Here is a 24,429-nt window from a genome sequence, read left to right as displayed (position 1 = left end):
CTTCAATACAGAGAAAGTGGGACACATCTTAACAGTGGGACGGGTTGAGCAGTTCCACCATAGAAGGGATGGGTGGTTATTCTACTTGTCTTGCAGGACATAGTGTTCAAATGCACGTCCTGTGTGCAAGAAATATTACAATGAATAGATAGAATGTGTATTTGTTGGCCTACCGTTAACGCACGTGTGTAAATAGAATTTACATACGATAGGTTCTATAGGGAAAAAGTGTGTTCCCATACCGGGAGTCGAACCCGGGCCGCCTGGGTGAAAACCAGGAATCCTAACCGCTAGACCATATGGGACGCTGACAATCCCACTTTAGCAACAATAGTTTATACAAGGAAGCACAAGGCGCGAATATTTTCTGATAAATATAAAATGGAACGGAACTAACATGACAGGCGCGTGCTGAAAACAAGTATAATGTAGTGATGTGCATATGGCGTATTATGTTGCCTGAAAAGCATCAACGTCACTTTAGTTTATTCCGAGTAATTGATCGATCACTACATGTATGTAACACTTGGTGCTAAATACGAGTAGTCAGTGCGTTAGAAGTTAGATCATAGGCTTTAGTTAGTCGTAGCTGTAGCTGTAGTAGCCTTTATCTCACCAGCCACAGAATAACTACATGCATTACCCAGTCGCAGCACCTGTGGGCGCTGTTTGGTCGCCACGCCACTCAGTCTCATGACTCACTCTATGTCTGTCCTAAGAAATATTGCATTAAATGATGATTTAATGATGATTTTTAAAGAATCATTTTTAAACATATTAAGTATTTAAAGCTGAGAATGTTTTTCTTTGTACTCAGTCCATACATTACATTGTGTCAGACCAAATTATTATTTTGGCAAATAGTCGTTATTTGCAATGTAACAGTTTACAAAATAGGCCCCAAAAGGAAACGCTAAGAGGAAGTGCCTGTCGGTAAAAGCCTGCCAAATGTACTAGCTCACATGTGATTTGCATGAGTAAAAGCACGTCCACCGGGTGAAGGTGTGGTTCATCTCACACAGAAACATATCTGGCACCAGACTCTCCATCTCCATTCACCTGCTCTTCACCATCATGGACTCCTACAACACCGTGGAAAACATCTACCTATTGGTCATCATCACAGCGCTAAGCGTTCTTCAAAATAGTAAGTTTTTTGCAAGATACAAGTGGGCATGCCTACACTAATTTCTTACTTGTGTTTTTAGTCTTCTTTGCCCTTAAAGTGGAAAAGGAGTGCACATGCCCCAACACTCATGCTTTGGCAATTGAGAGAGTTTCAAGTGCAAAGTAAGTGTTTGCTTTTATACTTTTGAGTAGGTGAGGACAACTACTAAACCCACTACTCATAAAATAGCCTTTCCGTGATGTGCTTTGACTGGCATAATGAAATTGTATCAGCTCACTATCTCATGGCCAAAACAAATGCCATAGAGAAACTATTTTGCAGAAGATACAGTACAATTCCAGACTCAATTATGATTCTTCCATCTGTCCAAAATAACCTGTCTTCAAAATGGTCTGCACTATAACAATAAAAGGTCTGTTGGAATACTGTACTGTATGTCTATAAATACCACTGGTTTTGCATAATATGATACCGTAAATGACATCCCTCTTCTGACTGGACACTACACACACGTAGTAATAAACAAGTTCACATTTGAATATATACCGGGATTACAGGATTTACCGTAACTGTACAGTCCACCACATATCCATGCAAAAGATTAATGGAAAACATGAAGTGGAAAGTTGATATTCTGAAGTTAAACAAAAATGTTTCCTGGTACAAATTGCTGAACACAAAAAAATATTTCAAGGTCAAAGTTTCAAAGTGCAACTAAAAAACAACTAGCAAGACTATTTCACTTCAAGCAGCACAACATCTGAAAACATGCAGAAGTGTTAAATGTATTTTAGTTTGATATATTACTAACTGGGGTTATTTTCAACATCTCAGCATTGGATTATCATGTGTTGTGTTGTTTTATCTTGAAATAATGTATATTTATGGTGAATAATTGCAAACAATTCAGACTCAAATTTGACTCATCCCCTGTTTGCACAAACAGTGAAGCAACTGATCAAATTAACTACATGAATCAAAACAATACATGCTTCCTATTAGCAAGGTACAAGCTTTCCAATCCGTTGAGAAACACAACTGGTCTTGGTTGCTTTTGCTGCTGTTTCAAAAGACACAAGAGCTGTGTGACTGTAAGCAGGTGATTGCTTCATATATTCTTGTTGTATCTAACATCCTTCTGTTATGTTGAAACTTTTGCTCCTTTTTACACTTTGTCTTCAGTCGAAACTGCATGGACGCCTACCCCACATTTATGGCCATGATGTGGTGCGCTGGTGTCTGTCTCAGCCAAGGTGAAGGACTCAGACCTTTCCAATGCACAGACTATAATGCAGGGGTCCTCAAACTTTCTCTCTCTGGGGGCCACATTATCGGTCCTGACTGTGATGGGGGGCCGGGCAGGGTTGGCTATAACATACAATTGTATGGCCCAGAGCAAAATTCAGCAGGCCTCATTGTGAAGTAGAGTTTACTATCCTGGCACAGTCATCCCCACTACTACTATTTTCAAATAAAACATCATTGCGTAATGTGACCCAAGTAATAACTGCTTACACTTGTATTGTGCTTTACGAGCCCGTGTCACAAGTTCTCAAAGTCCACTGTAGTCATTATTCATTCACTCCACACTCTGTGGTGGTAAGCTTCATTTACCACGTGGCTACAATGTGTTGTTTATATCCTGATCTCTTATGTCAGTGGCCCTGCTGGACATATGTGGAATTCTTTTTCAGTTATTTATGTTGCCCCCTAGTGGCTGGAATGAGTATGCTGGTTATTTACTTAAAGCAGTACTAAGTAACGTGTTTACCTTAATAAATCCTTTTCGTAGTCCCTGTGCGGGTAATATAAGTGTTTATGGGATGATTGGAGGTCTTTCATCTCTCCCTGGTGTCTCTGGCCAGAAAACCATGTTTGCAACTTGACTGCCACCGGTGCGGAGAAAGCAATACACAATAATGGAATCACGAAGAAGAAGCTAACATGCTAACGGGCAAAGCTAACTGCGGGCTAACGTCACTTTAAACAGTATTTACAGCCAGGTTTGCGTGAAAAAAAATATTTCAATTGTATAATTGGATGCACAGTAACCCTCTCTCCCTTCGCCTTTCCTGTCAGCGTAGTATTTACTCTCCAAGACAATTAATAAGTTAAAAAATCGTAACTTGCTAATACACCTGCAGTTGCGCTTATGGCCTCTAGGGGGAAGAGTTACTTAGTACTGCTTTAAAGAGGGGGTATTATGCTTTTTTCAATCACATGGCACCAGTCTATATCACACTACAATGATGACGCAACCTTCTGTTGGTCTTTAAATGCAGCAAATTAGAATAACTGCCTTGTATAAAATTGCACTCTCAAAATGGCTGTAGCGAATGTCTTGAAATAGGCCTCTGTCTCTTTAAGAACCTCTGTCCCTTTCCGACACACCCCCTCCACACCTGTCTGTGGCATCAGTGGGGAGGGGGCTCTGCTGAGGAGCAGTGGTTGGTTACTCGGCTGGTGACGAAAGCTCGGAGGCGTCTCCAGGAGGTGGGGGCGTTCCTAGGAGGACTCAGGCAAACCTATCCCTAAAATGGCTGCCATCAGAGTTTTTACAGATTACTCAAAAATACGTGAATGTGCCAAGGCAACACTTCAGGCATGTTTTGAGGGAATGACATAATAACATGATGTAAAGCTTGAAAAAGTCGATTTTGCATAATACCCCCCCTTTAAGAAAAAATTATAACTCCGCGCAGGAATGGGCTAGAGACTTACTTTTTTTTTTTTACATACTCAGGGATTTGTGCTCTACAAGTCACCCGGGTTAAATCATCTCCGTAGTTTGAGGACCCCTGCTCTAATGCATGTTATAGACTTGTTAAAAGTAATGTCATCACTCAATGTACGTGTCGTTGTGTTGGTTCACTGTATGTTGATCAGATTCCAGAGCATGTCAATTAATAATGTCAATACAGCACATTTTACTTAATTATCAACAATAATTCTGTCAGTTCAGATGAAAAAGGAAGTGTTTTTACATGTTTTTATAAACTTTTACTATGGACAAGATTTGGGATGTACAACAGAGCATGATTTCCCTAATTTTGTATTTCCGTTACTTTGTCCAAAGCTCCAGCTGCCTTTGCTGGTCTGCTGTATCTTGTGGTGCGGCACAAGTACTTTATTGGCTACATGGGACAAACCTCCCAAAGGTAACAGAAATAATTGTGATTAAAACTGCTTTTGCATTGCTTTACTTAACTGCCCAACCCCTGTGTATCTCAGCACCCCTGGCTACCTGTTTGGAAAGCGCATCCTGCTCTTTCTGGGGCTGATGTGCCTGGTCGGTGTTGTTAACTACCTGCTCACGCGCTTCCTTGGGACCGACTACAAAGAGTCAGTGGAGACCTTCACCAGCGCTGCCTCCACATTGCTCCTCTTCCCATAGGGCGCAGCATGCATCTACAGAATTACACAAAACCACATGATGTTTGTAAACATTACTATGTGCAGTGCCATTTATTGTAGTATTTGGTATTAAAATCAGCTGATGATTGACAGCCTTTGTATTAAGAACGTTTTTTTTCTCAAGTTTCCAAGTCCAGAGAGCATCATAAACAAGTTTGAAGTCAGAATCCCCTCTATTTCAAATTAGGCCAAACATCTGGCAGAAAGCAAGAGCAAAAGATCTTAAAAAGAGAAGTTTTATATATCCTCAAAAGATGTGCAGAAACAGCAAGAGGGCAAGGCAATGTGCCTCACACCAAGAACAGGTAAGGACTTGTACTTCAGTATGTGCTTATGTGCCAACTCCATACAGTATAAGACTGATAATAAATATAACTGACAATTAAGGCTGCAACTAACGATTATTTTGCTAATCGATTATTCTATCGATTATTTTTATGATTGATCGATTAATCGCTTGGCTATGAAAGGTTTTACCAGAAAAAGCTTAAGTGACGCCACTTGAGCTCTCTTTGATGTAGTAAACCTCAAGTGAGTCGGATTTCTGATTGGACGAGCCACAGAAATTTACAACGTACAAAACACTTAGTACTTAAGTTTCAAAACAAAAATACAAAATTGTTAAGTAATTTTGCTCGTTTTCTGTGTTTGTGCAGAAAACGATGAATCGATTACTATAATGGTTGTCTACTATTTCAATAATCGATTAGTTGTCGATTAATCGATTAGGTCTTTCAGCCCGACTGGCAATTACTTCAAAATGTTAGTATTCTGTGCTCTTAGATCTTCAGTGCACCAATGAAAATCAGGAAAAGAAGTACTACATTATAAGTTTCCTTACCTTCTGTTGAACTTGAACTGTCCTCAGCTTACGGGACATCTCATGTCCTCATGTCTGTGTGGGACAAAAAGTAACGTCCTTTACTCAGTTCATGCATCACTGGCTAAATAAATAATAAATCATAAGAACTTAATATTTGTCAGATTAGTAAAAAATCATTGTCTAAAGGAGAAATAATATTATTATTTTTCATCTGAGATGAAAATGAAAACAATAGATTTTTTTCTTTCTTTTTTTAAGGCTTGTCTACTCTTTCTTTGCTCTTTCCATTGAATTACAGTTGCCACTCTCATCTGAAAACCTCTGACACTGATTCAGTTGTGAGGGAACTTCTGCTCACTTTGTTCTGACTCCGTCCCCTCAGCCGATGTCCCACAGTGAACGTAGGAAAACCGTCACAGAGCAGAGAAAATGACGGGTAAAGGTTTTGTCTCATCATTAGCCAAGTCAGACCCCTCATTATAAAAACATCAGTCAAAGTATCTTCCACAGGAGGTCGCTACAGCCCTGTCTTCAGTCCAGACACAGCGGTGGTTCGGGAATGTTTGCTAAATTTTTCGACAGTTCACCATGAAAAATGGACAAACACCGCTGTTTGCGGAGAGATGACAACCTATAATGGATTTTTATGGATGCGTAGTCCTGCTGCAGGGCCTTCTTGTACTCGGTAAGTTTAATCTAAAGCAATATTTAACCGCTACATCAACAGCTAAAGGCTAATCATTATCGTCAAGCTCGATCACTTCTTCCCGATAGAACGGAAGTGGATATCAGCAAACTTTCAAAATAAAACCCTGAGCCTGGAGAAATCAACCAGAGATATCAAGTTTGGGGCAAACGCCTGACTTATTTGATTAAGTAAATGCTATCTTAATAGTTTAAGCTTCTTTTGATATTTATTTTTAATTCAACATTTGCGGGCAAAATATTTTTTACTGCTTATTGACAACTATTTTGTAATGTAACTCTAGGAAGTTAATGTTTTTGTGCGTTGTTTTGACAGGAATTTCATATTTAATGTATTTTTTCCTCATCTTAACAAAACACACACTTCGGCATTTGTACATATTTAGAATGCAGTATTTCATAATTTACATTATAATATATGCACAAATCTTTGCATAAGAAAATGTGTTTATTTGGGGTATCTTTATTAAGAAAACCTGGTGACGTATTCAACATAACAGTGTAGTAAATGTTTCTAACTCGGCATCATTTGGAAATCTGTGTAGTTCATGCAAACACACAATTTATGAACTGTAAATTCGTCATCCACGGGGCTTCTTGTTGAGCTGACAGAAGTTGCCTGCTTCAGATGCTTGAACAGTTAGTGGCTTGATGTCTTGAGCCAGATGGCTGAGGAGTCTGGCTGAGATCACAGACTTTCTGCTGTGGCTCTGTCACAGTGGAGATTAGACATGGAGATGCTTCTTGTGTACATCCAGTTTTTAATGTAATCTGCACACGGGTGAGAGGAAACACTTCATGATTCAATCAGTTTTTCCTTTTGTAGAGTAATTTGTCATTTGTGAAAACATAAGCCTCATGTTTGCATTGTATTATGATTTGTTGATTATGTGTATTTGTATGTGTATGTGTATGTGTATGTGTATTTGTATGTGTATTTGTATGTGTATGTGTATGTGTATGTGTATGTGTATTTGTATGTATATTTGTATGTGTATTTGTATGTGTATGTGTATGTGTATGTGTATGTGTATGTGTATGTGTATGTGTATTTGTATGTGTATTTGTATGTGTATGTGTATGTGTATGTGTATGTGTATTTGTATGTATATTTGTATGTGTATGTGTATGTGTATGTGTATGTGTATGTGTATGTGTACTAGGGCTGCAACAAACCATTATTTTGGTAATCGATTAATCTACCGATTTATTTTTTCGATTAATTGATTAATCGCTTGGCTATGAAAGGTGTATGAAAATGTTATTTTTCAAACTTTTTTACCACAAAAAGCTAAAGTGATGCTGCTTGAGCTTTTTTGATTGAGTAAACTTAAAGTAAATGTTCGTAAGAAGCTCTTAGTGCTAATTCTGATTCTAATTGGATGAGACACAGACCGATATTAATGAAATTTACAATGTACAAAACACTACAGACCCTAACTTTACAAACAAAGTTGTTTTTCATCAAAAATATGTGTATGTGTATGTGTATGTGTATGTGTATGTGTATGTGTATGTGTATGTGTATGTGTATGTGTATGTGTATGTGTGTATGGTCAACCCAAATAATGTGACAAAAAGCAGTTTACTTATTTTGTCACATTTTGACCCTGAAGCACGGCCGCAACATTTACAATACCTATTTAACCTAACTCTAACTACATGGGTTAACAATAGGTATAGTGCCTTTAAGATATGACAAAGAAATATTACTTTACGATATTACTCGAGACAGTGTTGCCTGTTCTCTAAGTTACTCTTCCCACAGTGAGTAAATCTTTAAGAAGCAAAAGCTTTGTGTTGACACATAAAATAGGTGTAGTTTGTGTTTCATGTACTTCTTCAGAATTTTTTTTAAATATATTTTTCTGACATTTCCTTTGGGAATACTAAGATTTCAGCAGCATTTCATGTTTCGTGTCTTGTAATTTATGTCACTACTGAATTGTAAATCAGACCGTTACTCAGTACTCAGAGTACTCAAGGAGCATTTTCCCCAAGTACATTTTTACTCTTACTTGAGTTCTTATTTTGGTCACTTCTTCATGAGTAAAATTATTCAAAAGTAAAGTCTTACTTGAGTATGTATTTTAGTTTCTCTACCCACTTCTGTATATGAGATATAGTACACTCTTGATGTTATTTCCAGAAAACAGTGGTCCACAATCTATTTTAATGTAATGTTAACATACCGTTAGTTTAGTATTCCATTGTCTGGGCCTAGAAAATATAATATAACCACCATATCTCACTTTATAGGCTCCACTGCTGCAGACAAAGACAGAGGCCAGACTCAGGTAAGACATGTCCTTGTTATGGCTGACATTTGTTTTGTTTAGTCTTTATTTAGAGGACAATGCACAGAGACATAAAGCTCACAGACAGTGATTAACTGAACCAGATTATAGATAAAACGGTCCATAGACATGATTAAAAAACGATTAGTTACATAGCCCTTACTTCTCATTCTTGATTGTGCAATTCATATTATAGTAATTCTAGATCGCACACTTACCGTAAATTCAATATTTTTTATTTTGTTGAATGAATGATTAGATACTAAAGGCCGGTGTATCTGTTTGTATTCAGGCAGCAGAGGCGCAGCAGCACACAGCTCTCGGTAAGTCACAACATGTTGGACTTGACTTGAACATAAATCAGTCTTATTGCCCCAGAGAGGAAATGTGTCCTGGGCAGAGAGATGCACTGTTGCTCTAAACTGTAACAACTCAAGGCAATGATTTATTTATTTTTAAATTTACTCTGACTGTTTACAGTAGTGGTACCAGAACAATATGTCTATTTTTTCTTTGGTTTGTAGCCCTCAATTATTGTGCCCTCAAGAAATATTGGCAACCCTGGTAAATATTCAGAGAGAATGTTGTGAGAAGAGAGAAAAAAGCACTTTCTGGCAACGACACCTGCAGTGAGTTTGTCATAAATACATAGATGGTGTCCCTGGTAAAATTGGTTTGTTTCCACGTATATTAATTGCATCCTAATACTGCCAAGCAACTGCCCAGTGAGCTAAGAAGAGACTGCTCTCCTCACAGTCAAAACAAAACTTCTTTCTTTTGTCCGTTGACGCTTCCAGGTTTAGAGCATCTGGCTATTGTGATCCAGAATCAGCCAAGCCCGTTCCATATTCAACGAGGACAAGTCAGGGAGAAGGAACTATTGAAGCAGGCAGCTCAACTGGGACAGGTAACCGCAGTCATTGATCTCTTATGTATGCATGTAACATAAATTCTGGTCTCGGTGAAATATTGCGTGAATTTGCAAACCATTCTGATCATAAAATTAAATGAATTAAATAGTTACAGGTTTACTGCAAGGGAAGAGAGAGCTCTTTGCTGTTTTGTCCAGTGACCAACAGGTGTCTCCCTCAACTTAGAGGCAGTGAAGATAGGCTGCATCTAGAAAGTGTAAAGAATCTTAGGGACCTCCTTATCAAATGACTGGCAGTTTTGCTTCATTACACTTCACTGATTTAATGAAGATATGAGCCTTGTCCTTGATATATGAAAGTATAAAGCAGGTCATGCAGCGTTAGAGCCACAGCAGCATCTGAAAGTTTTATTAGGAAATCTCTGAACTTATGGTGCGCACTTTTGTTTACATTTTACAAGAACAAAACCTAAGCCAAACGGCTCACTTGCATATGCACATTGTCCTAACAGGCAGAAGGAGCCACTGAAGCTCAAGCTTGATCTCATGACGTCCCCTCAGAGGTTAAGGAAAAGGAGAAAGGAGCTATGTTGCCACTTTATAGATGCAGCCTTAGATTAGATTTGCGATGTGTGATTTTTAATACTGTCATGATGAATAGGATTAAAAGTGCATGCAGACATTTTTAATATAAAATAATCTGTGCATTTGAACTCAACATATTTTAAACTGAATAGTCCGAAAGGTACAATAACAATATTCAGATTTAGGAGCCAAAGATAACTGCTCTGCTATGAGAAATGGTGAGCAATGGCTTGGCAAATGAAGTAGAATAGAATTTTAATTTAATGACAAAACCTCCATGCCAGTGGTTGTCAAACCTTTCACACCAAGTAACACAGAGGAAAATATTTGACTTTCCATGAACCACAATATCCAAATGGAATATCCTGCTACTACAGTTGTTCTCAATGAGGACCGGCCTAAGACGATAAGAGCAAAGTAAAGGTTACACAAACACTAGATCTATAAAGACCAGGAGTTTCAAAGTGGGCGCTGGGACCTTCTGGAGGGTCACTGAGTTGGGGGTCCCACTCCCAAGATTTAAGCTTTTGTTACCTGATTTGATAATATGGGATTTGGAGTCAAATAACAAACTATTTAAAGATCAACTGCAGACTTGGTTAGCTATTCAAACAACTACAAGCTATTTGTTACAATGGGAACACTCACTATGACTAAAATAGTTAAGTACACAGTTGCTACCATTATAGTTTATTCAAACGTTTAATTCTCAAGTAGCATTTGTTGCAGTTCATCCTCATTTTTATTACTGTAAATCAATCTGACTAATAACCATTTTTGATCTTTTATATCATAATGCAATAAATGTATAGTACCTTTTTTACGATAATGCGCTGTTTACATGTGAATCCATGGATTAAGAGCCATTACTCGCATGTCTTAATAACTGTTGGCACTGATCTCTTTTATCAGAGATGGCATTGCCAGTTTTTGTCATTTGGGCCCATCTCAACACCAGCCTCATTGCACAGCCTTGTCATTTAACAGCTCCTGCTCCTGTTGGCTGATCTGGGTAGTGCTTTCTCCAAATGCAAAAAGGCCTCATTGACATTTACATTTGGACAAAGATTTTGGAGATGACAAAAAACTGGGCATGTTGTTGGTCTATTCTCTAACCGTCTGTGTGGCAGCGTCTTTGAACACAAACATGTTGAATTTTGTTTGAATGTTTCTAAAATAATTAGTCTAGCAGTTCATGTTTCGGTCTTCTCTCAAATGTCATCTGCTGGCCACGTTTAAAATGTGCACTCTGAATTGTGTGTGTGTTTGTTATTGTGTTATTGTGTTTGTTATTATGTTAATCTATTGGCGAGATATGAAATAAAAATAAATGAGAGAGTGGAAAAAAGTCAACCCAATTTGTAAATAAATAATTGGACAGTTTAAGATTAAGTGGACAGGCCTTAAAATATAGAGGACCACTGATGAGGTTGTTGTTTGTACTGTTCGATTTAGATTTAGCAACAAATAAACAAAACTAATGCTGTTATTGTACTAGCTAGTGGATAAATGCAAACCAATCATTTCGTATTTTCTATTTCTATTCATTTGTATTGCAGTCACCTCCTCACATCATCCTACTCCATGAGTTTCCCGACTACGAAGGCGTCTGGAGTATCCTGCCTGCTCTTCCTCTGTAAGGGTTACATCAAAATCACACTTTAGTGCTTTCATGATGCCGTGGGTCAGTGCCGGACGCGCAGGACTCTAATCAACTTAATGTTCAATGTGCAGCTTCTCCGCCTCGGTCACCACGGATTCCTGGATTTTGTTCATAGAGGAAGAGACGCAAGTGTCCCTGAGTGCACTGCTCACTGTGCTCGAGAGATATCCAGCCTCAGAGGTGCGAAGAAAATTTCATGCCTTTTTTTGAAATTGAGGAGAGTTATGAAAATGTCATGTCCTCGCTCCTCACCATCGCACTGTGTCAGACTTCCTCTTGCCATTTGAAGTCATACCTGTGTGACTCATGATGATGTTAAATTACCTAAAGTGAGAGAAAGTGCATGTGATTTTATGTTATGTCACTCACTCTTGTCTGTCATCATCCCCGTTAAAAGGCTTTAGTATTTGACTTCACTTCCTAGTTTGGTGAATGAATAGAAATTTGTTTTACAAAAAGAGTAGTGTGTAGGAGGGTGTTACAGGAGGCTCTAAAATGCCTTTTGTGGCTCAGCATATTTTCATTTTCATTTTAATTTCCTCAACAATTTTGCAGAAGATGAAAATTGGAGCTGTACAAATAAGCGGCACAAAGAATAAAATTCAATCAGGAGTAAGAAGAAGATTTATGCTCATCCCAGGAATTTGGCTAACTCAGTATGCCAGTCACTGCATGTTTAGTGTAGGAACATGCGGCATCTACAACCTATAGATGGGTTTCACAGTGATGTAAAATAAGGACTGTCAATTAAATATTTAAAACAGAATATTCTCTTACTTAATAATGACAAGTCCTCAAAATGGCGTCCATAACAGGGACAATTTAAGTGACTGAAGCCGTTCTATGTTGTTTTTCTGCTTTTCTCAGGAGTGGTTTCTAGGGAAGCGTCTCCATGACAGCGAGGCCTCCATTATTCATCACTACGCCTTCGCTGAGGATCCTAGTGCCTTCGGTTACCCCGACCCCGCGGCAGGATGGGCCCTCAGCTCTGCTCTGCTCCACAGGTGAGGCCGGAGCACAAGTGGGGGACGGCATGCACTTAGTTACACATAATAGACATCATTCAGAGTGTAATTAGGAACAGTCATCCACAAAAAGCTGAATGGGCTGGCTAAATATTGTGTTAGAGGAAATAAGACAAAAAGGTCATATAAGCATACATTTTCTTCAGAGTTTGTCACATGATGTTACTCTCAGGTGTCTTTGTTAGTTAAGCGCAATAGTAGGGATAGAAAGCGTGTGTGGCTTAGCTGCAAGTCTAGCCCGGATACCTCCTCCTTTGTCCCTTCCTTGTTTCCTGTAGCGCCTCTTGTGACGCCTCCGCTGTGCTGCAGGTGCGGGGGGCTCTTGGTGCCTCTTCAGTGTTTCAGAAGAAGAAATTTGTAGGTCTAAATGTCCTTAGCTCATGAGCTAGCTGTTTCTTTCATGGCTAGTATACGGACTCTCAGTAAAAAATCAGCTGAAATGAACTTATTTGGAATTCAGTCAGCAATAATTAAAGGATGGACCAGATGCAAAGGACTAATTTTCACTGGTCTAATGCAAAGTAGAGATAATTTAAGAGCCAAGTGACACTTACAAACACACTAATACCATGCTGAGTATTAATGTTGTAATTTAATGCCACACACACTTTTTAAAGCTTTTGAAAAATACCAGACTGAATTTAATCCCAGCAAATGTTGCGTCTTATGTCCGTTTCTCTCTTTTCTCTTGTTTTTCAGACTTGTAGAAAGGATTCACCATGAACACCTGAAATCAGATTTTACCATCGATCTGAAGCACGAGGTACCACATTTGTACAACATTATACTGTGTACTGCTGCTCGTTGTGCTCCAGTTCTGAGGAAATAGATGAACAAGTAAAGCTGTGTATTTTGTGTCTCTAAAATCAGACATGTCTACGGTCGCACAGACATGCTGTATGTTTTATGTTTTGCAAGGAAATTACTGATTAAATGATTAAAGTGTTTCATGTTTGTGTGCCAGCCTGTCACCCATTGCAACTAATAGACCATTTTCCAAACTTAAAACTAGGGCAGGCCACACAGAACCTAAAAAAAAAAGGGGTTTTGTATTTGATTAGAAAGAGATGGAACTCACACCAAAAATTAAATGCCAGGTGCAGATGTTGATGTCCGATATATTTCTTCGTTAAAATTTTTTACTAAATATACCTTTTGACATCGGTTACTTGAGTGTGCGATGCAAAAACGCTCAATCCTGTACATATATTGCACCATCGGGGCCAGTCTGTATTGGTTGTTGTATTTTCCGGTGTAAAAACACATTCAGCAGTTAATCCCATTGGTTTGGTTTACACTGAATGACGCAAGAGTGAGTGTAAATTGCAGATTTCCTTTTGATTTTGTAGTAATATTGTATTTTAGTTAATGCTGACTCTCTGAGATAAAGTTTGTCCCCTGATCTGACGTGCAGGAGATTAGTCTCAACAGAGCATCTGCACTGAAAAGCTATACCTGCTTGGTTTCTGGGCAGAACTGCCAAATGTAACAACCATGTTCGGGCTGCACAATATATCGCAAAAAAATATCGTATTGCGATATTAGGCGATGCAATATCTGTATCACAAAAGGCCACAATATATATCGCAGCATCACTTAAGTCTTTATCTGACTGAACTGATAAATGTGTAAAAGTTCAGTTTTAGTTAAACATTTACTTTACTTTAGTTCAGTTTTAGTTTGTTTTGGTCCTGATGTCTTTTTATAAGTCTTGTTTTAATTTGCTGAAAACCTAGTTACTTGCGATTTGTGTCTAATTAGAATGGAACATATCGTGTTGAAATGGTTTGGTGAAATATCGCTATCGCAATATTGCACAGCCGTATTGCATATCACGAGTTACTTCAATATTGTTCACCCCTAAACCATGTAGTAAAGAAAGTCCATTCATGAAGAATGATGTTTTTCTTGAGAGGCATGTAATTGTTCCTCTGAAGATTGTTCCTCCACCGAGCATCCTGTTCTTGTGGTCCTGGACAAGTCACTTAATCCACATTTCCTTCCTCCTAATACAATGTGTGTCACTGGTTACATGAGGAAGGGCATCAGGCGTAGAAATCTATCAAATCGGTGACAACCTTGGTTCAGTAAATGTGCTGTCCTGTCCCTCAGTTAAGTTTATTTTCAATGACTCATAATTGTTTCAGATCGCTTTGTTTATCTGGAACGAAGGAAATGGACCAAAACTGACTCCAGTGCCAGAGTTTTGCAGAACTCCCGCGGCCCACTGTGTAACAACATTCACCTCATATCTACCCAGCTGTGTAAGTACAAGACGGATTTGCACAGACAACACTTCAGATTATGTAGATAGATACTTTACAGCCAATTACACACGCTTATAATAAAAACAAGCCAGAAATATAGCCACTGTAAACTTGCTCAGCACATTCCGTTGAGCACTAATAGCTTGACTGACTCGTTTAATGGATTGTGTTTTATTGTGTCATAATAAAGTGCATACAATCAACCTGTCCAATCCCATAATGCATCACTTCAAGCTGCATTTCAAAGCCGTCAGGCCCTGTTATATTGGACGTTGAGCAGAAGCATTAAGCAGTTTGACACAGCCTTAGCGCACTGTGCTGCCTGGCAATCCACGCCCTCCTTTGGGACAGTGAGATAGACGGGGATGAGTCACTAAAACAAGTAACACACGGTAGCAAACTTTGACAAAAAGCATAATGCGATGGCATCGATATAGTTTTCAGATTTTCGACTCGTATTGTCATATAATTGCCGTTGTTCTGCAAGTGATAAAAGGATTTGCACATTGTCCTGTCGACAGCTGAAGTTTTCCACATTCAGCATAAACCAAAAACTTGCAAAAATGTCAATTATGAAGGATTTGCTCAGAGTGACAGAAGATCCGGAGGCAAACCACCAACCGTGGAGGTACAGAACATTTTTCAGACAAAAATACACCGCTGGAGTGCTGGAGTTTAGCATAACGAGCATGAAAACAAAACCTTAAGGCAGAAAAAACAAAACAGGGCAATAACTGACATTGCCTGCACATAAAGAAAAAATCATTACTTGGACAGGTTATTGACATGCTTGTTTGATATGGAATGAAGGGAGTCCATATTGATGCTCTGATTAGGATTATACCTTGAGGCTGCAGCGCCACTGAATTACTTATTGTGATAACATCAAATATCAAGATTAACAGATAAAGGCATGGATCTGACAAACGTAGAACGATAAGAGGTAAAGGTAATAATTAATACATTTTAGATTTAATACATTGAAAGACCAGGGAGCGGACCAGGTAGCCTTTCGACAAATGGAATTAAAAAGTTATATTGTAGAAAAGCCAACATTAAAGCTGCCATAATGTTCTGTCTTTTGTATACAAAGCTGCACCCTGCACTTTGAGGAACCCCGAGTCACTCAGCAGTCGTCATGCAGAGTCCACTGATCTTACTTTTTCATCCACAATTCTAGTCTTCTTTGTGAATTATACCAAACGAGGAGCTGCCTGTGGGGAGATTTAGGAGTCGTGGAATCAGCGATGAGGAGATTTCAGTCTCATAAAAGAGATATATGCACGAGCTCAGAGCTGCAGAAGTTAAAAGCAGGACAAAACGGAGGAGATTAATTTTTTTGGATGTTGTGGTGAAGTTTTTATAGCAGCAATGGGTTGAGACAGGGACAGCATACTCCTCCACACCTGTCAGACTTCTGCTGTCACATGGAGGTACATTTTTGATTTTTAGAAAGGGATGTTTCTTACAGTGTCAGTTTATTTAAATGTGTTCGCTTTGCCAGGTCGAGTAGTTTATTACCATTGAACATTATTGTCTTAGTATACAAAAGTGTCTGACATCAGAAAACAAATGAACAATGAACTAGGAAATGATGATGGAATAGCTTTTCAATGTTAAGCACCCAAACCTATTTTTAAACATGATTACAGATAAGATCACATTTAATGAAAAAGGGCCACGTTGAAAAAGTCCAGTCAAGATTAATTCTAAAAATCCGGAATAATGCATGAAATAATAGAACTATCACACTCAGCAAGAACATCTCCAGAGAAAATTGCTCCAGAGACTTAAATTGCAAAATAAGGCAGAAATTAACCTGCTGCTTGTGATTCTTTAATGTATAAAAGATACATTTCGCTGTGATATGCAAAGCCTAAAGCATAATGTACGTGCCATGAGATGAATGTACTGAAATATGAATGCTAAACGTTGGTCTGTTGTACATCCAAACATGCCTATTTACTACTCCACACCTGTGCTGCTTTTGGTGACTGCCCTGCTGCTCAGACACTGAGATTGAGAGCTGGACTTACAAATGTGCGATAATAACGTGGAATTGAGAAGCCTGTCGAAGCATTTCCACAAGTAATAAAAACCGCCTGGGCTGTTAGCATATTTCTTCCAGTCAAAGTGGGAGAAAGGGATCACAATCATCAGAAGAGCTTCGTAAACTAATCAAATACATTGGCAGTTTTGTCTGCCGTTCCCTGGCAGAGACGGAAGTCAATAGAAGAAACGTTTCAGACGGGTTTTTGTCCAGAGCTAGATGATGTTAAAAGCAGAGGGACCAACATTGTGTCACTCAGCCATCAGACAACACAGCTATAATAATACCTACTTCAATGCAAGTCTGTTCACGGACATTTAAATCTACCTAGTCTACAATTTGTTCATCGGTCTGTCTTTCTTGAGCAGTAGAGAAATACAGAGAAGCGCTTCATAGATTTATAAGATTTATAAGACGTATTGTATTTTTATAATAGGACGGAAGAGGAACGTATAAAATGAGAACACAAGGCCAACCTCAGTAAAGCTGTAAAGCATCTACTGAAAATATCTATCTATCTTGCAAAAAGTGGGAGGTGCAACGTTGCAAATATGATATGACCTGAAGCTCAAATTTATTTCTCTGTGGCTCCATTTTGTTTCCTGCTTTCTAGGGACCTCCTGTGTCAAAGACGGACCTATTTGTTGCGGTGAAGACGTGCAAGAAATTTCATTCACAGCGAGGTGCGTGACTGGTTTGTAAACAATTTAATGTTTGGCCTGCTTTTATATAGTACAAAAAGAAAAAAATAACCCGCACACTGTCTATCTTGCAAAAAACGTAAGATTCATTTGCAGGTGCAACGTGTCAGCAACGAGGCCGTCTTCAGGCAAATCCTAGCCTGGCCGTCACCTAGACACTGTTTTGGCATAACCTCAAATGCCCTGAATAAGATATGAGCAACTGGTGTGCATCGCTAATTACTGTGGAAATTGTTAAGCCATTTCACATTTATGATTGGTCGATTCTCCTAAATGAAAAAGCAGATATTAGCATGGTGTACCAGACTGAACTTTAAAGAGCATCGGAGTATGAAGTCTCAAAGTTGAAGTTCTAACGGCAGACGTTTGGCATTTCTCTTTAAATAGGAACAAGTCCGATTCAGCCAAGGCCTCCTGACAGGATTAAAGAGCGTTGCACCCAGTTAAAGGGGACAACTACATGGGATTTTTGAGGTTTTAGCCATTTTATGATACTATCACGACATTATGGTAGATCCAGGCAGTGCAAACTATAAAGTATTCTGTCTCCATGGTATCTTTCTTTGTGGAGTTCTCTCTCTGAGTAGGTCTTTTCTGAGGGCTCTTATTTCTTGCCTCTTGGTTTGTTTGTGCAGTGCCTGTAGTGAAGAAGACATGGGAGAGAGACGCGGTGCTGTTGGAGTATTACAGTGATGTCAGCGATGAGTCCATCCCCGCCATCAGTCTGGGAGTGCCCAACACCGACAGAGGTCAGAGGCTTTGAAAAAGTTCCCTTGATGTCACTCTGGCATTCCTACATCAATTGCATGGTATTTTCAGAGATGTTATAGCACAAAAGTCTTGAAAACTGATGTACTGCTGTGATTTAGACCCATCGCAAGAGAGTGTATATGCACAGTATAGAAGGGAAAAGTAAGCAATCTCCTGTTTATTATAAAAGTACAAGAAAAGCTTGGCCTTTGTTAAGATAAGGGATAAACATTAATTTCTCTCATTGGCAGACCTTATAAGGCTTCTTCTCCATAGCAGATTAGTGCACTTTTATTGAGTTTTCCATCAAGTGGTAACGGCTGGTGCCACTGTCTTTTAATGTCCTTCCCTAATGGTTTGATCCCAGAGCTAATTGAGGACTTTTTGCCAGTAACAGTTAATCTGAAGGCTCTTAAGGCACTTGAGGAAACATCTATAGGCACTTAATTCAGTATAAAGCCATCCCCAGAGCAACTTTTAAAGTCGAATCATTAGAGAGAATCACGAGAAGCAGATACTGATATTTGGAAAATGGGTTTGAAAGACTTCTTTTAGTGGTTATGTCAATCTTTCACCAAAACAATTTAAGAGGTACTAGAAAAACCTGATTAAACAAACCGGAATGATTAATAATTAATTAAAAATACTGTTGCTTTAAATGCAAGCACTGATGTCATCACGTCTGGCAGGCTGAAAGTGTGTGCTGGAGACACAATAGTGCTGCTGGTAATGGCAGAGTCACAAAGAACAGGAGATTTCTCTGTAATTTTGCACCCGGGGATGTCATCTGTTCACATCCTTTCTCACAGCACAAGGCTGTGCTCTCCACTCACTCACTCAAGCTGATGGTCACATTACACACCGCACTGCCCTGACCATGATTTCAGAAATGTTCGTCTAAATCCTAAATCCTTCGTCTGAATTAAATTTACATTATGTTTGTGAAATCCACTGTCTTTGGAATGGGTTTCGGGCACCCCTTAAATAATTACATGTATTTGTTTGTATTGAAACAAACACTATGCTTGATACAGTTCTGTTCTTCAACTATTCATGACCCCTTATAAAGACATGGCTCAGTTTGTTTTTTAACCTATATAAGTAAGTAAATGCTTTATTTTGGATTAGTCCTGATCTGCTGCGACTCTGCCGGCCACCATTGTGAGCCAACCTGACCAGCATGCTTTTGGAGGTCGGGGAAACCAGAGGACCCCGGCTGGTTGCCTTCAGTGCTCATCTGAAACGGTGCACCAACTCCTGGGTTTGTCCCTGTTTCAGAGCGTGGTGTCCTGCACTGGTCAGCTCCCACCACCTCCTCTCACTTAAGTGTGGCATCAAATGCCAACAAAATACTATATTCTGTCACTTTTGTCTGAAAGCGAATTCTATAGGACATTAATTTTGTGTGGACAGTGTGTTGCCTGCCTGAGACCCACAGCTGTTGGTGTAGGTTCATTTCCTATAGTTGTAGATCAAGTTTGTTCAATGTTACCAATATTGTGCTGTTCAATAGGACACTGTGGAAAGACATTTGCCATCATGAAGCATTTCTTGAGTGATGCTGTGCCAAAGACGGACTGGTTACTGATCGTAGATGACGACACTCTCATAAGGTAATCACAAGAAACACGTGATGTTGCTTGTCAAAGTCTTTTAAACTTGCTCAATGGTCAATAATTTGCTAATTTAAGATGCCATTGAACTTGTAATGTTGTTTTCATGTATGATTTTTCCTATATGATCCGGTGTAGTTTGCCCCGGCTGCGTCGTCTGCTGAGCTGCTACGACCCTAAAGACGCAGTGAGCCTCGGGGAGAGATACGGCTACGGCCTGGTCCAAAGTGGATACAGTTACCCCACTGGAGGAGCAGGGTACGTCTTAACATTACATCACAGAAATACAATTAATACTAAGCATATGTTGCTCTGTAGTTCCTGTCAAGAAATGAAAAATGAGACGTCAGAGTTGCTGTAATAAATTGTCCGAAGTTTATATTGTTGAGCTCATCTGTTTATGTTTAAAAACAAGCAAGTGTTGCAGAGATCTGTCTGGAGTGAAAAACTGTTCTCAAATTAACTGTACTTTTTCCAGGACTAAATGAGCAAATGTCCTTCGAAACTCCAGTGAAGACGTAGTGTTTTGTGCAATGAAATGACAACTTGGGGCTTTTGTGGACCTTTTTAAGCCACATAATTATAAATAAGATCTAAAAAAAAAAATCCTTTTAGTGCATTCAGACAAAAGGGCGACATGAATTTTTAAAACCTTTTACACCACGACTGATCTGACCAGGGTTAAACCAGGAGGAAGGTACGACTAAATTAGAACCAAACCCAGGCCAAGACTGAATGAAGTGTAAAACTGAGCTACACCAGGGCTTAACTGGGTCAAAATTGCACCACAAAAACTGGGAATTAATTTGCAGAGTTTAAAATTCATGTCCAACCAAACCAGAGCTCAAACTTTTAAATTATTCTATTTAACTTCAAATGAAGACTGAATGAGGTCTAATACTCGACTGCACCAGGATCAAACCAGGACAAGTAAAACTCGCTCCATTCTAAACTAATAAACCCCTCAAATGTCTCCTCCATGGTCAGTATTGTGGTGACCCTGTATTTCAGAGTGTGTTTTTGTTTTGCAGGATGGTGCTGAGTCGTGTGGCTGTGTCTGAGATCATCTCCAGTGGCTGCAGATGCTACTCTCTGGACGCTCCTGACGACATGGAGCTGGGAATGTGCCTCAAAAATCTCAACATCCCCGTCATTCACAGTCCGCTCTTCCACCAGGTAACTACCACACAGGGCGCTTAGGAACACGCGCGTATCAGAGTATGTGTCACGTTTTTTTAAAGCATGGAGCGCAGCCCTTTGATAGCAGAGCGCTACAGCGGGACCACGGCTCAGTCTCTCTTCTCTCAGGACTGCTCGGTTCACAGTGGGATGAATTCAGCTCTCTGGCCGTGAAAGGTAGATGCAAATAAAAGTTTCCGAGGCTGCAGCGCGATGGAGTTTTGGATAAATTGGCACAAGCTGAGGGAGAAGGCGAAAGGGAGAGAGCAGGCGGTCTGCGGTGCCGGTGACAGAAAGACGTTGGAGCTGCACATAACACATTCAGCTGCACGAGGCTGCGCTGATTCGGTCTATAATAAAACCAGATGTACAGTGGTTTTCCCCCAACCTTATACAGCTTTAACTTGTATATCTATGGACGAGCTTATTGGCGTGTCAAGAGGAACAGGCGAAAAATAAATTGGTGAAAATGCGTTTTGTATTCTTATCATACCTGTTTGCAGTGTTTTCTGTTGTTCAGAATTGACAGCTTGTTGTTCGTAGCGAGCTGAAGGGAGCTGGTGAGGGTACAGGGACCAGATTGTCGACTCTCACAAACACATCTTTCAGTGCAAGAACTGGCTTAAGCTGCAGTGCTTCACTTTTTATAATAAACGGTCTGTCTCTCCTCAGGCGGTGCTACAAGCGCTGCCTTTAATCAAACGCCTGATTTATAGATAACTATAATAATAAATATGAAAGTATTTCAAGTATTCAGAATACAATGCTCTAATTGGACAGAGTAACAGATCACGAAGTACTGAGTAATGAGTAATGACTGAAATGAAATGAGTGTATTTTCTTTTTTAGCCTATAGTTAATTGTTTGTGATTTGTTTTCTAATATGAGAAGTGAATGTCAAAAAACATTGCATATTCTTTGAAAACAGTGAATCCTTATTCTTGGGGGGCCCCTCGGGATCTTTTGGTCAATAAGACGGGCCGGGCTGTGTTGTGCTGAACGTTGGAAATATCATACTAATACACAGCTGTGCTCCAAAACTCTCCTCCGTGCAAAACAATAGCCCAAGTGGAATAAATCTTGTGGAGTTAAAACAAGACAACTGGAGCTCGAGGGGGCCCCGGCGTTGGCCTGGAGACAAACCATATCCTGGACCCCTTCAGTGATGTCATTAGTCATCGCTGCTCTCGTTGTCAAGATTGAATTTGTGATGGTGCATTGCAAGACATTAAAAAAAAGTATTATTCGAATCATTTTATGTTTGTGAAGCCCAGAACAACAGGAGCTGCCTCATGAGACCTCACGAACAGTGTTTAATTGATCAAACGGATAAACTATTAGAGAATCAAACAATAAAACAGTAAAAATATTCAAGAAATTATTCAAGATAACAACACTAAAAAGTACACTAAATGTTCCATTATCCATTATAGCTCTGCATTTTATTGGGTTTTACATATTCAAAGACGAGATATTAAAGTTTATACCAACTTCAACCCCTAAAGCCACTTTTCTTATAACGTTGTCTCATATTGATTTTACGTGTCCCAGCTCAGTTCACATTTCATTTTCCCTATTTCAGCTTTGCTTCAGCTCACCACAGAAATACATAACATCGAAGGAGCGACCACAATTTGGAACTTGATTGATTTTCCTTCCTTTATACAATTGTCTAAAATGAGAGAAATTAGAACTCTCCCACTTATTTCGCAGTTTAGCACAGAATATGATCAGGTCTATTGTAACAGATTGGATGGTGTTTGGCAAAATTGTGATTGTGCTCTTCAATAGAGTAAGGCTTCAAAGTTTGCTGCAAAACCATGTAACATTTGCATATTCAGCCTTAAGTTCATCAAAGCATTCCTTGAAGTTGCTTTGGTTGTGGACATCAACCAGCCCTTTTTCATGCGGATAGATAATAACTTAAAACATACTTAAAGCAATACTGCGTATCACCCAATAAATGTGGGCTCGTCTCTTCTCAAACTTGGTTTAAATTCATGAAGTCCTTCCCAAGTGCTTTATTTTTATTACCCAAATGCAAAGTAGTATTGTTGGTGCTGATCATGAGGAGCAGTGAGAGTTCAGTTACTCTCATGAGCAAATTTCATTTCTGTAACATTCTTGCATAAAAAGGTGCTTTTTAAAGGTGCATTATGCAACTTTTTATGTGAAAAAAAAAAAAGTTGATATTGGTGCGTATTTGTGTAGTGACCCAGCGGCTGTATGTGTGGTCAAAATGGCGCCTTTTGATCACAGTGGTCTCTTGAACGCTCCAGGATCAATTGTTTGGAAGGTTTTCACTACTCACAGACCCTCTTACCAGAAAACCTACAAAACAATTGACCCTGGAGCGTTGTCGAGACCGCTGTGCTTGAAAGTAGTGGCGCCATGCCGTCAAATACGCACAAATATGAACTTCACATCACATAAAGTTATAAAAGTTCCATAATGCACCTTTAAGGCTTGGTCCCCACAGAAGTCCTCAGCATAATCGTACCATTTGTTTGTCCTTTGACATTTCAGGCGCGGCCAGACGACTACGCGGAGGCACTACTGTCTTCTAAAGAGGCCATTTCTTTTCACAAGCACTGGAACATCGACCCCATAGCTGTGTACAACTACTGGCTACGGGACGCCAAGCAGCGGGACGAGCTGTAGAGACGCCACTGTACGTGCACCTTATTGTTACATTTATAAACAAGCCATGAAAATAGTTTTAGAAGTGTCGGACCAAAAGCTATAGTTTACCATATTTTATAAGCACACTTACCATACACATACAACAAGACCAAGACCAGTATTTGAACTAGGGTTTTTTTATTTTTAGTTTAGTGGGTAAATGCCATATTACATTAAAGAAAATAACACATTATATCCCTGAATTGTAAAGAACCTACTTAAACTTATCTTTTGTGCCTTTCATTACATCTTGTGGCTGGAGTGAGAAGCTTTTGCTCATGGGGGTGAAAACAACTGCAAAATGTAATTCAGTTTGATTCATTTGTTGTAGAGCTTATTATCACAACAGGGCTTTAAAGGAATAGGCCACCGTTTTTATATACTAAGATATGTTCTTACCTCACTTTAGTCGAGTTAATATATCCCCGTCTGGTCATTGTCCGCGCGCTCTGTCACGCAAACGGAGCACATACGCAGCCTCTCCCATATGTGACATAGCTCCGAAAAAGCTCACGATAGAAGCTACCAAGCTCTTCCACGTGTTCCCTATTTAAATAAAGTTACGTGAAGTGTTTTCATGCGAAGTATATTTACACAGAAATGTAACGTGTCGATTTTATAAGCAAATAAAAAGGGGGACTATATTGTGAGGCGTAATGATACGAGGAGTAAAAC

General features: G+C 39.3%; 2 protein-coding genes and 1 long non-coding RNA gene across 3 annotated transcripts; 2 read left to right on the top strand and 1 right to left on the bottom strand.

The window, feature by feature from the left end:
• Positions 1–987: 987 nt before the first annotated feature.
• alox5ap (arachidonate 5-lipoxygenase-activating protein) lies at positions 988–4,642 on the top strand. The gene is made up of 5 exons (XM_079566472.1): positions 988–1,147; positions 1,209–1,290; positions 2,312–2,382; positions 4,206–4,287; positions 4,361–4,642. The coding sequence occupies exons 1-5, from the start codon at positions 1,075–1,077 to the stop codon at positions 4,521–4,523; spliced, it is 471 nt and encodes a 156-aa protein (XP_079422598.1). The 5' UTR covers positions 988–1,074; the 3' UTR covers positions 4,524–4,642.
• LOC306970489 lies at positions 4,241–5,439 on the bottom strand. The gene is made up of 3 exons (XR_013793400.1): positions 5,385–5,439; positions 4,374–4,537; positions 4,241–4,278 (listed from the first exon to the last, which is right to left on the bottom strand). It is a non-coding gene; the product is annotated as an uncharacterized lncRNA (long non-coding RNA).
• A 395-nt stretch (positions 5,440–5,834) lies between these two features.
• Positions 5,835–24,106, top strand: b3glctb (beta 3-glucosyltransferase b). Its single transcript, XM_079566886.1, has 15 exons — positions 5,835–6,051; positions 8,331–8,368; positions 8,661–8,691; positions 9,166–9,275; positions 11,384–11,460; positions 11,559–11,667; positions 12,355–12,491; positions 13,212–13,275; positions 14,660–14,776; positions 17,443–17,512; positions 18,166–18,279; positions 19,794–19,893; positions 20,032–20,151; positions 20,925–21,069; positions 23,599–24,106. Exons 1-15 carry the CDS (start codon positions 6,003–6,005, stop codon positions 23,731–23,733), a joined length of 1,416 nt encoding a protein of 471 aa, XP_079423012.1. The 5' UTR covers positions 5,835–6,002; the 3' UTR covers positions 23,734–24,106.
• Positions 24,107–24,429: the final 323 nt, after the last annotated feature.

The sequence above is a fragment of the Gobius niger genome (assembly GCF_951799975.1).
Source record: "Gobius niger genome assembly, chromosome: 11".
Classification (NCBI taxonomy): Eukaryota; Metazoa; Chordata; class Actinopteri; order Gobiiformes; family Gobiidae; genus Gobius; species Gobius niger.
This window is presented reverse-complemented; position numbering and strand designations above follow the sequence as displayed.